A 12,459-nucleotide genomic window follows, 5' to 3' on the forward strand; every position below is an offset into this window, starting at 1 on the left:
CTTTCACGCAAACTCTGAGGAATGGCATGTTATAAAATCACTCCTGATAAAAATCTAATGAAAATGTAAAACATCTCAGTACAGTCTCCTGGGTAGAGTCATGATCATATTAAACCCTCAAGAGACAACGGTCAGGGATTTCAATGAGAATCAAGAGACAGTTTTCCCAGGATGAGCTTGTTAACCTGATATAAAGACATGATATTGATTTGATAGCTTTGTCTCTTTTGCCATTTCCTTCATGTAGCCTATTTTTAATTTAATCATCTTCCATTAATTTATTTAAAGGCTTTATTCATCAAAACAAAATCTTTTTTTTTTCCTAAAAGCAAAGATTGTTGAAGTGCTGAGAATATAATTCAGCACACGGAGTGTCATAAGCAGAACAGGTCTGTTGTCATTGCATTTTCAGAAGTTTTTCAAGAATAGTAACAAACAAAGTCACTCTCCCATGGTCTTAAAGTTCCCTGTGACTGGTTTTTAAAGATTCTGTAATCAGCTCTCTTACAACGACATCACAATCTAGCAATCTCAGGACATGTGTCAATGACAGTTACCATTTTGAAATGTTCATTAGGATTTACCTGCTGGTGGCTTTATGAAAGGTGGTGGAATTAATGGGACAATAATAGGTACATTCCCGTGATCCTTCGACCCTGCTGGTGAGTCTGAAAGTCCATTTCCTGTGGCAAGCCCTGGGTAGCCGGGGTTTATATTGTACGGTGAAATAACACTGTCCTCAGGTAATTTTGGTTTTGGCAAAGAATTTTCTGTAAAACACAAAGAACACATTGTACAGTATGACAAATATCTTTCTTAAATGCCCCTACAGACTTTCACCAATCTATTCATTAAATTACTTACCCTAATACAAGAAGAGTGCACAACCCTCTCCAGATATTTTCCCTTTTAAAATATGGATACTTTCCAGTATTCTTCAGAAACACTCCATTTTAATAAATCAAACTCACACTAAACCCAACTATACTTTTTTTTTTTTTAAAAGGTGAGATTATTTTGTAATATATATCCTTAGTACACCTGATTTAATCAATGATACCCTATTCATGTCCTTTATGTCCACCGTTTGCATGGTCATCACACTCAGTGTACTGCGACTTCACCCATGCAGGAGACATACACTGAAAAATAAAAGAATTCCTAATTCTCTATCAGTAATACTGGTAGCAGTAGCAGTAATGGAAAGGATCTAAAGAAAGGAAAAAAATATTGAAATTACAGCAAATTGTGCATGAAATTATGACAGTTATTATTCTAATTCTTTAATCCCAAATCACCTCAGGATTCTTATTTGTAGAAATTTCTCTAATGCACCTCAGTTAGCTATGGGGCAGGACTTAATTCTTATTATTCCCTCTCCTCCCATCTCTCAGAAAAAGAAACACACTTTTTTCCCTCCCACAGACTGCATACACCAAAAGTTTCTACCTGGCACGAGTATTCGACATCTTTGTTTGGTACATAAAACATGGTTTGTATCATGTGTCTACAAAAAAAAAATGTCACAAATTTCATCAGGCGTAGACTGGAGCCACAAATCACTCAATAAAAGATCTATTTATTAAAACATAAATAAATTAATTGCATTACTGCATAGGAACAAGTTTCTTCAAAGGTGGCTTAATGACCTTGTATTTTCAATGAAAAATAAATATTGATCACCAATGTCACTATAGAACTAACAAGCTGCAAATGTTCGATTTTAACACAGTTAGGTTGTTTTCACCTTACCTCTAATTTTTCTACCATTTTTCTATCCACCTCCCCTTCAGAACTGGTCTCTGGTACCAGTACTCATTGAAACACTCTCTGAATATAGCCCCGCTGCTGGCCGTCAGAAAGCAAGCCCAAACACTGCTGGCCACAAAGGCGGTGAAAAGTGGCGGTCCGGGAGTGTAAAAGCTGCTGCAATTTCCTCTCTTTACCTCGCCTTTGAGGAAGTCTTGTTGGATAAGTCAAGATGCAGCAATTTCCTCTCTTTACTCGCCTTTCAGGAACTCTTGTTGGATAAGTCAAGACGCAGCAATTTCCTACTCTTTGCTTCCCTCTGGTCGCAAGCCCCTGCCCCTTTGCTGTGGCTGCGGAGCCAGGAGGCAGCAACCGAACAGCTGAACACGAAGCCTGGATCCCATCCTTCACATTGTGAGTTATCTCGTGCTACGTGAAGATCTAGCACTGTCCCAAACAAATTCCACCCCTGGAGAACTTCTGCAGCACTTGCAGAAGACACTGTGGTACAAACATCCCTGAGGAGCCTTTTGTGAACATTCATAGCGATTCCCACAGGCGCTGTGAATATTCCAGCTCAAAATCCTTCAGCATTTTAAAAAGCCGTAGGCCAAAAAGCCTTAGTTTTGGAAGGAAAAGGGTTCCTTAAAGCCACAGAGCTAAGAAAGTGCTCTCTCTTTTTTCCAGTTGTGAGCAGTTCATTGGTACCACAGGAACATGACTTTCAACTGACTCACAAAAGGTATTATTTGTGAAGACAGGTTAGTAAGTGCCTACAGACAGCAATTTTGTTAAGCGATTTTCCCTGTACTCTATTGGCTTCCTCGTACTAGAAGGGACTCTCCGATATTTTTATTTAAACCAACCACGAAGCAAGCAGCAGAACACACTTCCCAGTCCACGCCAATTCAGACAGGTTGAGATATTAATCCCTCTTTGCCCAAACACAGAAACATTAAGTCTCATTACCTTTGAGAACAGAAATGTGCTGGCGGCTTTCCCCGTCTGCCGAGTAGTTCCTGAATTCAATATCTTCTCCATCTTTCAATTCAACCTTATCATAACCATACCAGCCAAGGAGCTCATTCATAGTGTTTTCTGCAAAGTTCTGAAAGAGAAAAATTACCTACTTATTTATGTAATCAATAACCATTTGGAAGGAAGGGAGGACTGCATAAATCGAACCGTATCTGTGCTACACGAGGAAGTGTCAGGTTTGGCCCACCTCCTCAAAGACTAATGTTCGTTTCATAAGTCAAGTGCATAAAGTGTAATGCATTTAAATCTCTGACTGGCACATGTAATTATGACAGAGACTTGTACGTCTGTAATTTAAAGAAAATGAAAAGGAGAGATATTTATGACTTTTGCTCCAGCATTCAATGTCAGAAATATTGTAACATACATTCGTCACACAAACTTGTCTGTGTTGCCATAAAATATTTAAGACTGCAGCAAGAGAATAACAGAAAACTAGGATTTTTTTCAACCAGCAGTTAATCAATCTTACTGCTCTACAGTCTTTTCAGCTGGAGCAGGTCACTGACACAATTACAGTTCCTTGAGTTGCCCATGAACCAAATCAAATAAAATCACAGCAAAGATGTTTTTTCCTCAGAGTTATAGGGCCTTGCATAGTCAAACCACTTAAAAACTCTTTATCATGAAACCATTTTACCATAACGTTTCAGATAAACACCTCTTATATTTACTTAAGAAAACCTTTCTCAGTTTTGCCATATTTATTTTCAAACCGATTTCCAAGCAGCCGTGTGGTTACATTTTATGTTTGTATGGAAATGCAAAATACGGAACATGACTGTCATAACTCTCAAATTCTATTAAAAACACATCCTCTAGGTCATGTGGCAAAAATATTTCTGTAGAAAACGCTCATTACTGGGCCAGGAGATTTAGTGGAGCAACTTAAGAAATCTGCAGCCAGGCAACAAAGCTTTTTGAAACCAAATAGTGCCATGGAGCTCTAGGGCTTACGGATTTAGGAAACTACCAAAGGAAACCAGCTAATGAATTATTGCAACGGCAAAGATCAGTTTAAAGCACTATGACAACTATGAAATGAAATGAAAAAGCCACACACAAAGCCTTCCAGTTTGGTCTCTGCATTTTTTTATTATCACTCTTTTAAAACAAATTCCAAAGTTCGTTTTCCTGCAAGATCTTGACATCTAAAATAATGTTCCTGATATGCAATCTCTTCTGGGACTCTAGCTACCAGCAAAGGAACAAGGAGAATACAGCACCAATTCAAAACAAATGGTACGTGTCAAATTTGCAGGTTGCTAGATTTTGTCTAGTAACTGCTCTAGCTTAATTTTTGAGTGGGAGCAAGTCTAATGATAGAACACAGCAATTCTCCAGTCATTTAAATAAATAAATAAAATTAATCAGATGATAATTGCTTCTGAATTCAAAGCTACAGCAGGCGCTCTGCCCTGGAACGTCAGAGCTGCTCTGCTCCTGGCTCATTCATCACACCAGATTGCATAGGTGTTCCTGTCACTCAAGGAGCGCTGTAAAGCAGCTATAAGCAATAAACACAAGCAATTTATACTCTTCCAGGAGTATCCTCTGTGCAATTGTGCTACAAACACATGTTTCAGGAAAAGAAAAAAAACAAAACAAAATGCCACAGCAGACCCTTGGAGCATCAATTTCCCCTCTGGTTTTTCCCTTTCATTTTCACTTGACCTTCTCCTGGAAGTCTCGGTTCCGTGGCTGTCCTCTGCAGCCCCAAATTGCTGGAAAACATCATATCATTCCACCTCTATCTCTACTGTTAGCACTACAAGTGCAACAACCCGTTACGTCTGAACTATGTCACTACTACAGTTTGCAATAGCATGTACAATGCAGTGTAATGTGCCTAATACCTACACTGATTTCTAAAATTATATATATAGGCTCATTTGAATGATGCATTGTTGTAAGTGTTTTAAATACTAGCAAAAATGGGAAATTTTTCTGAATTTTTTTTTGTTTTCAGCTTTTTAGAAAATCCTTCTCAGAGCGCTGAAAGTCCCAATGCACAAACCCTGTCTCTAACCCATGGGAATCCAACAACAAAATGACCTGGGGATGGAGAATGAAACCTTGCCACTGCAGCTCACCCACAATGGCCCGACAGGTCCATGGATGCCCAAAGACAAGCTCCACCAGATTCCTTTGCTTTGCTGAGTTTCAACAACGGAGATGCAGCCCGAGAGACTCATCTAGCAAGGTAGAGACCAAAGCCTTCCTGACTTAAACCCCTTGCAACCAAATTAATTGAGTAGCTCTAAATTTGCTTCCTGTGGATGCTTTTTGCTTTATTTGCACTGTTGATCAATTCAGGCAATGAGTAATTTCTAATTACTCATCAAGGAATAGGCAAGCAAGGCTGTATATATGTTTATTTTTTCCTGAAAATTCATATATTTATATGTCTCTTCAGAATCTAATCAAAGTGATGGTTGGGATTGTCATAGCACAAAGTTTAAGTACCTTACAAGCCTTATCTTAACATCCATGATGAGTCATGCACAAAAATGAACAGTCGTAACAACAAAAAAGTACATCTGATTTTGAAATTACTCATAATAGAGTTGACTCTTTAAAAAAGATAAAAATCACTGGGGGCCTTTGCTATGAACTTCAATGAGAGTAGAATGAGGTTACATATTAGCAGTAACAAAAGTAAGCACCGTGATTTCTCAACAAGGATGCTTGGATAAATGAAACAATTAAGCCATTCTCCTTCATAATTTATCTTACATATTACAATGGTGGTGATCACTCTTAATACTATTCTCCTGGTGGCTCACAGCCAGGGCTTCCTTACACAGCACACTGTACACAGCAAACCAAGAGGATGACCCCATCCTCAACAAGCAGATGGTCAAAGCTGAGAATTGTTTCCTTCCACACCAACTCTCTTGCATAGACGGGTGTCCACAGAACCACGACATCATCTTCTCTCAGACTCCTGACTACAAAACCTGTTTGCAGCCACATCTAACACCCTTTCCATCAAGATGATGGTCACACAGGTCAAGCACTTGCTGAAGCTGCAGCCCTGGAGCTGACCACTATTACTTCATTGTTTCCTCGTATTTTTCCTTCTCTCCATTTCATTGGTAGGCCCAGTCTATGTGGGTTCAATATAGGTAACAAGATGGGAGATATAAAGACCAGTGTGGTGGCAATAGTCAAAATAAAACTGATGAGAGGAGACAATTTTTCTCTGTCTGAATGCAGTAAGGGAAAAAAAAAAAAGCCCAGTCCTTGATGAAGTTAAGGAAAGGAAGCAAGCCAATTAATACATAACCTGTATGTGCACAGCAGAAGCTCACTGAAGGATGTACAAGCTTCAAAGGCTTAGTGAAAAGAAAGGTGATGATTGTAACCATGGTGCTTGAGAAAAGCAAGAATGCAGAGCCTGATGTTGAGCCAGGAGAGCCGAAGAAACTGTGATGGAGCAGGCTAGAAAGTAATCAGCTGAACTGAGAGACAATGGGCCTGCCAAAGCCCAGGGAGAAAACAAGTGTGGGTGACCAGATGGAGGATGTGCAAGGAGCTGCAATTCCAAGGTTTTTCAGGAACAGGACAGTAGAGGCACTGAGCTAGTCCATGTCTACTTTCAGCCCCATTCCCCAAAAGGATGTGGAGGGCCTGCAGGATGGAGGCTGCCACCCCAGCCCCACAGCCCTGCCAGAGGGCTGGCATGAGGTGGAAGACCATCACACCAGGGAAAACCTTGCCCATCCTCAATAAAATCCCAAGTCAGCAATCACACTGCCAAGCTGGGACCCTTGAGCACAGAGCGAATCCCACCGAACCCAAGAGGAGTCCTGCAGGGGTCCGCGGATTTCACTGCAAAATTACAGCACCGAAGCCAACTTCACCCTGCCGGGGAGGCAACACTCCGTCCCCCGCAGGGAAACCAAGGGACCGAGCCCCGGTCCCGCTCACAGCGTGGGCCGGCCTTGGAGCTGAGAGGACGAGCACAGAGGTCCTGCCCTGCATCCTTCTGGGCTCACACCACCACGCCACGCTCGGCCTCTTGTGCTCCAGAGGCTGCAGCGGAAAACACCCATAACCTCTTCGGCCTCCCCCTCGGCCTGCACCCAGGCAGTGGGCTCACATCCCACCAGAGCCAAATCTCCTGTGCTCCTCTAGCCGACAGCCCAGGTGTATAGCCACACATCATGGAAGCCACCAGGGCATCTCCCACGGCTGCAGCACAACGGGCTCGTCCCTGCCAAAGGAACTGGCCCCCAAACGCCCCAGTGGCCCCACTCACACAGCACCACCAAAGCCCTCCCTCATAAGATGGCAATTCTTTCCTTGCCCCCCTGCTAAGTCCCAAACCACTTATCACCACTGCGGGGCAATGTGTAATTTGCATGTTTTAACTGTATGATTTCTCTATTCTTGTACTATACAGAAATATCCTCCCTCCTGGAAGAGCCAGGATAACTAACTAACTATTATGCTCGTTGGTATTTTGACTTGAATTTGCTTCCTATTCATGGCAAAGATGAAGAATAGTGTGTTGACTCGCCAGACTGTGGTTTCTCTCCTTTGTGAGACTGACTTACACGCTACACATTTATTCCCACTTTAGGATTCATTTCATCGTAACAGTACACCTACAGCTTGATTTTTCACATTGCAATGCATCATTTTCCCAAATCTTCACTAATTAATACATTCTGAAGCTGAGCCACGCTTCTCTTTCCATCTTAGACCTCTCGCCTTTCCTTCTCTACGAACCTTATTCACAGGGGGCAAGGCCTGGCTTCACCGACCGAGGCCTGGCAAACACGGAGGCAGGAAACGCAGGGGAGAATGAGTCTGTCAGACTCATTTTCTTCTAGGTTTTACTGCTGAATGTTTATTTCAGATCTGGGAGGAAGCACGGTGGCTCCATTCCATTTCCTTGCCTGCAGAACCCACTCGGTGCAGAGCCCCACAAATTCACTTTTCACTTTCACTGCACCAAGGAAATATAAATGTTTCTATAGCCACAATATGAACTTGGATTTTATTTATTTGTTTTTTTTTCTTTTTACTAGCCCTCACTTTCTCCCCTTATTTACGTTGTCGCCATATTGCATTTTATGGTTAGGCCTTTGGGCTATCAGAAAGCAAAATTTCTTGATGCTTTAATTTCCTTTGTCCTCCCACATACACCTCTGGTTCCGAAACGCCCGGGTTGTTTGGGGAAGCGCTGTTTCTAGGACTCACGGGCAGGTGAGGCTCCCTGCACAGCCCACACAGCTCCCTTTTCCAGCCATCCCACAAAACTCCTTCCACGCAGACTCCGCGAAAAAAACCAAAAACCAAACCCAAACGCACCTCGGTCTCCCAAAATAGTACGATTGATAAAGTCTGTCTGCTTTTCCACTTTGCCAAAGACATTTTTTTTTTTTTTTTTTTGCTTTTCAGGAGAGAAGGGAGGAGTTTCCTTGGAATCTTCTGAGCGCTCAGAGTGCTCTGACTGGCCCCGGGCGCAGCACTGCTACGCCTGCTTCACCGCTTCCCTCCTTCCGACAGTAGTACTTTTAAATGCCAAATGGGGAATATTAAAACACTAAACTGAAAGATCTTCTGATGAGTTTACTATTAAACTATAACAGATGGGGCTGTCTTAAGCTCTAGGCATCGGGAACAAAGCCCAATTTTAGATACAAATTAGTTATTGAGAATATTTATAGACGGTAAACTCCTTGGGCGCACAGAGCAGCCCTGTGAAATTACAGCACAAATTAATTGCTCGCCTTTCAACTGACAGAGACGTGCAGATACATTGTCTTGTTTGTGCAGGAGAACTTCCAGTGCAATCCATACTAGATGTAACTTCATTTCACAACACCAAGCTGCTCCTGAGGAGAGGGATGGCAAATGGAAATAAGCTGAGGAGGGATGGATGGGGGAGCCATCACCGTGCCTCGACAAGCACTTTCATCAATTAAACTGTAAAAAATATTTTAGTCTTAAAATAGTATTGGGTTCCCCGATTATGATAGCTTTGGATCTGTTATCTATTAGGTGTTCTGTTATTCACCAGTGAGTGAGAAATGGCACTGCACTGAAGGAGGTGAACAATGCTACCCCTGGAAATAAAAACGGCGAGTATCGTCTGCAGGAGGAAGGGGGACAAAAGAAAACAATAATCAGAGAAAAGAAAGAGAGGCTGTGAAGGTCACAGCAAAACAAAACAATTCCTCCTGAATATATTTTTCATTGAAATGTAATATCAGAAAACTGTGCAGTCATGTGCTTTTTTGCACAAAACATTGTATCGTATTAAAATTTGTTATGACCAGCATGTACATTAGGTTAGAGATAACAAAAATGTAACTTAATATCTGGCATAAGGGAAGAGCAAGCAACCTGAATATCTATCCAGTCGTGTTAAAACTGAGCTGTGACACTAGTCGGAAGACAACAAACCAAGCAGTTAGGTGTTGTGACCCTTCTCGAGTAAATATCTGACTGTATCGAACAGCAAATCTTGAAGGAAGTCTCTGGGATGAGGTAATTTTATTGCTCATTCATAGTGCCCTGCATTTGCTGTACTTAAAATAGACACTTGTACCAATGGCCTTTTTATTACCCGGAGGAAAAAAAAAAAAAAAATCACATATACACCAGTCCCTTTTCTTTCTGCTCGCAAAGGGAGGCAATTTGATCCAACGTGGGCTGAAACCTGAGTAGGTCACTGTACACCATGATAAAATTCCCTAATCCCTGAGCCAAATTTCCCTGAGGGGGCCCTCCTACTTCTCCTTCACTTTCCAAGCTGACTTTTCCATTCCCTCTCTCTCGTCTTTTCCTCCCCTTCATCTCTTTCATTTCCCCTACCTTAAAGCCTTGATATCTGATCTGCTGCTGATACTCGGGTTACAGTTTTTACAGCTTAGGCTGTCTATTGCTGTATACATTCCTTTCTTTCTGCTCTGCCGTGATTACTTACCAGAGCTTATTTTACACTGGTCCAGATGAAAGCAGTTCAGATGAAGGGAAACAGTCAGTCTGTTTGAACATTACAGATATGAACCCACACAAGGGCACATTGTGCTCCCTCTGTCATTTCGCTGCAAACATTTTGCACAGTGTAACCAATTTGTTGCATTATTGTATTCCCCGGGTTTACCCAGAACAACCAGACATCTTAATCCATCAGTAAAGAGAAAGAGTGAGTGACCGCCACAGGATTTTAACTTTCTCAACAAGTCAAAAACTCAAGCCACTTTTTTTTTTTCTTTTTCTTCCTGTCTCTCTTTCCCCCTCTTGGGTGACAGCAGCCAACTGTCCTACTGAAAATGTAGTCTCCCAGCACAGCACATGTAGCACAATTTACACCAAAAGGTGGCCTGTGTTTTGTGAAAGGTTCTGCCACCAGCTGTCTCACTCTCAACCAGAAATTCATCACATTGGTTCAACATGCCATTTTTACCCGCCTTTAATTTTTAGGTCAGCTGAAATCTTGAGGTTTCTAACCTTAAGCAGCTACCCATGGTTAAAAAAAAAAAAAAAAAAAAAAAAAAAAAACTTTAAAGAAAAAACCACAACATTTTGGAGGATTTTGTTGTCAATTCCCCTCTTGACTCTAGATACACACTTGTGGGTGTATGTTCATGTATGCAATTAGAGTGCCACATGTTAAAAAAAAAAAAAAAAAAAAAAAGAGAAACTCTCTACGTGAAGGTTAATGCCAGTGCTTAATACCAAAGCATTAGTTTAAAATTGTGTAATTTTTCTCCTTCACACAATGTTGTTTTTGTTTCTTCCTCACCCTTTCAGACAAACATCTGTTATACTGTAGAAGAACAACTATCTCCCAAACCGCTGAGTGTGCCTGCAGCCAAAGTAAACAAAACAAACCCAGAGGATCCAGCACAGTCAGCCTTTATATCCAGCCAGGATAACATTTCACATGTTTTGATTAAAATTAGCTAATTTGTAATTCTAGAACCTATGAAACTTAAAAGCTGCAATCCATATAGATCGCATCAGGCGATGCTCTGAGGGGCCAATGCCCTATCCTACATACCTCCGCAGTCCCCAAAACTACGTGGGATTACCACCAGCAATGACTCTCACTCCCCGGTCCCTGCACAGAGCCCTCTCCCAAAATAGGATGTGTCATATATCTCGCAAAGAATAACACCGCCGCTCCTTGGGACTTGAAACGGGGAGGGTTTATTTCCGAATAGACGCACCGACACGTTATTTTGTTGGTTCCCCTGGTACTACTCTTGTCCACATTCCCAGCTGATGCGCAGGCAGAACTGTGCCCGCGCTCATCACACAGGCAGCAGGAGACCCAACGCCTGCCTTGGGCAGGAAAGTGCACCTCACCGAAATTAGTGGTGGGGAGAGGGGAGGGGATTGTGCATTCCCATTTAATTTCACACGGGGAGATGGAGGCTCCAGAAAGCAAAGCTATTTTCACTAGGCAGCACACACATTTGTACACTCGCCTCTATAGTGTACACACTATGCCAGTGCGTGACATTTTCCAGGCAGTCCTCCACTTGCAATCAGCCTTATAATAAATGACATATTCAAATGAGATGACAGCAGCTTTATCTTATAGCCAGACTGTGCCGTTTTAGACACTTTTATCTGTGCATTAAACAACGACAACAAGTTCAGCCGAAGTCTCGCAAATACGGTGCTCTCAACTTGGGGGAATTAGGGATGTAAAACAAACAGACACAGAACAGACGTGGAAAACAGGCGCAAAAAAAAATAGGACCAGTCAAGGCTGGAGCAGCGACCTAACGACAAAAGAAGTCCCGAAATAACGTTTTTGTGCCATCGCAGCCACCCTAACATCTGGAGCGGCCGCCTCAAGCGCTACCTCCAGAGCACAGCTGGATTGGCACAGCTTCCTATCGAGGCAGGGCAGCCCTCCCTCCTCCGCAGGGTAAATACACTTCCATCCCCAAAGCAGCCCCCCGGACAGCCCCCCTCCCTTTCCGCATGCCCCCCTCCGCCGCCCCGACGGGCTGGGAAGCGGGGCCGGGGAAGCAGAGGAGGCGGAGGGAGAGCCGAGGGGTCTCCGCGCTCAAGTGCGAGAAGGATGCGCGGCTCAGCTCGCAACATTTCACTTTGACAATTTAATTACACAGTTGCAGCCGGCTACTGAAAAAAAAAAAAAAAAAAAAAAAAAAAAAAAAAAGACCAAAGCTCTAATTATTCTTTAAATCTAAGGGACCAACACAAGCATCAGGAAAATAAATCTGATTGAAACTGAATAAAATGCTAGCAGAAGAATAAATCAATATAGACTCTCTATAAATAAATTAAAAACAAACAACACAAACAACATCTTAATCTTTGGAGTGGAGCAATGTTGAAATTGGGGAGTGGAATACAAATTATTTCTACATCCGCTCAAGAGTTTATAGTTTTATCAGCAGTTCTCTCTGTTGGGATTGCCTGTGTCACCATTGGGCTTAGTTATGGCTCTTTCAGGCCTTTCTCCCACTTCTTCACCCAGACCCAAAAAAAAAAAAAGGAAAGAAAGGCAGTGTTTTTAAAAGAGGTCCCTTTCTTTCCTAACTTTAGGGTTTCCCAGCTACCTGAGGGGATGGGTACAGGACAAAAAAAAAAAAAAAAAAAAAAAAAAAGGGGAAAACCAACCAAAAAAAGCCTGCATAGGATGAGGTGACAGGCATGGCAGGATTTACTGGC

The 12,459-nt window shown here is 42.2% G+C and overlaps 1 protein-coding gene across 2 annotated transcripts in view; it reads right to left on the reverse strand.

Annotated features, from left to right (window-relative positions):
* Positions 1-8,101, reverse strand: part of SOBP (sine oculis binding protein homolog) — a 114,676-nt gene extending 106,575 nt beyond the window's left edge. For both annotated transcript variants that reach the window (XM_014964663.1, XM_014964662.1), the window contains exons 1-2: positions 2,719-8,101; positions 585-770 (exon numbers count right to left, since the gene is read on the reverse strand). In XM_014964663.1, the coding sequence (XP_014820149.1) occupies positions 585-770; positions 2,719-2,839 (307 nt within the window). In that variant the 5' untranslated portion in view covers positions 2,840-8,101. The remainder of the gene's footprint in view (positions 1-584; positions 771-2,718) is intronic.
* Positions 8,102-12,459: the final 4,358 nt, after the last annotated feature.

This window comes from Calidris pugnax, unplaced genomic scaffold (assembly GCF_001431845.1).
Source record: "Calidris pugnax isolate Ruff unplaced genomic scaffold, ASM143184v1 scaffold219, whole genome shotgun sequence".
Taxonomy (NCBI): domain Eukaryota; kingdom Metazoa; phylum Chordata; class Aves; order Charadriiformes; family Scolopacidae; genus Calidris; species Calidris pugnax.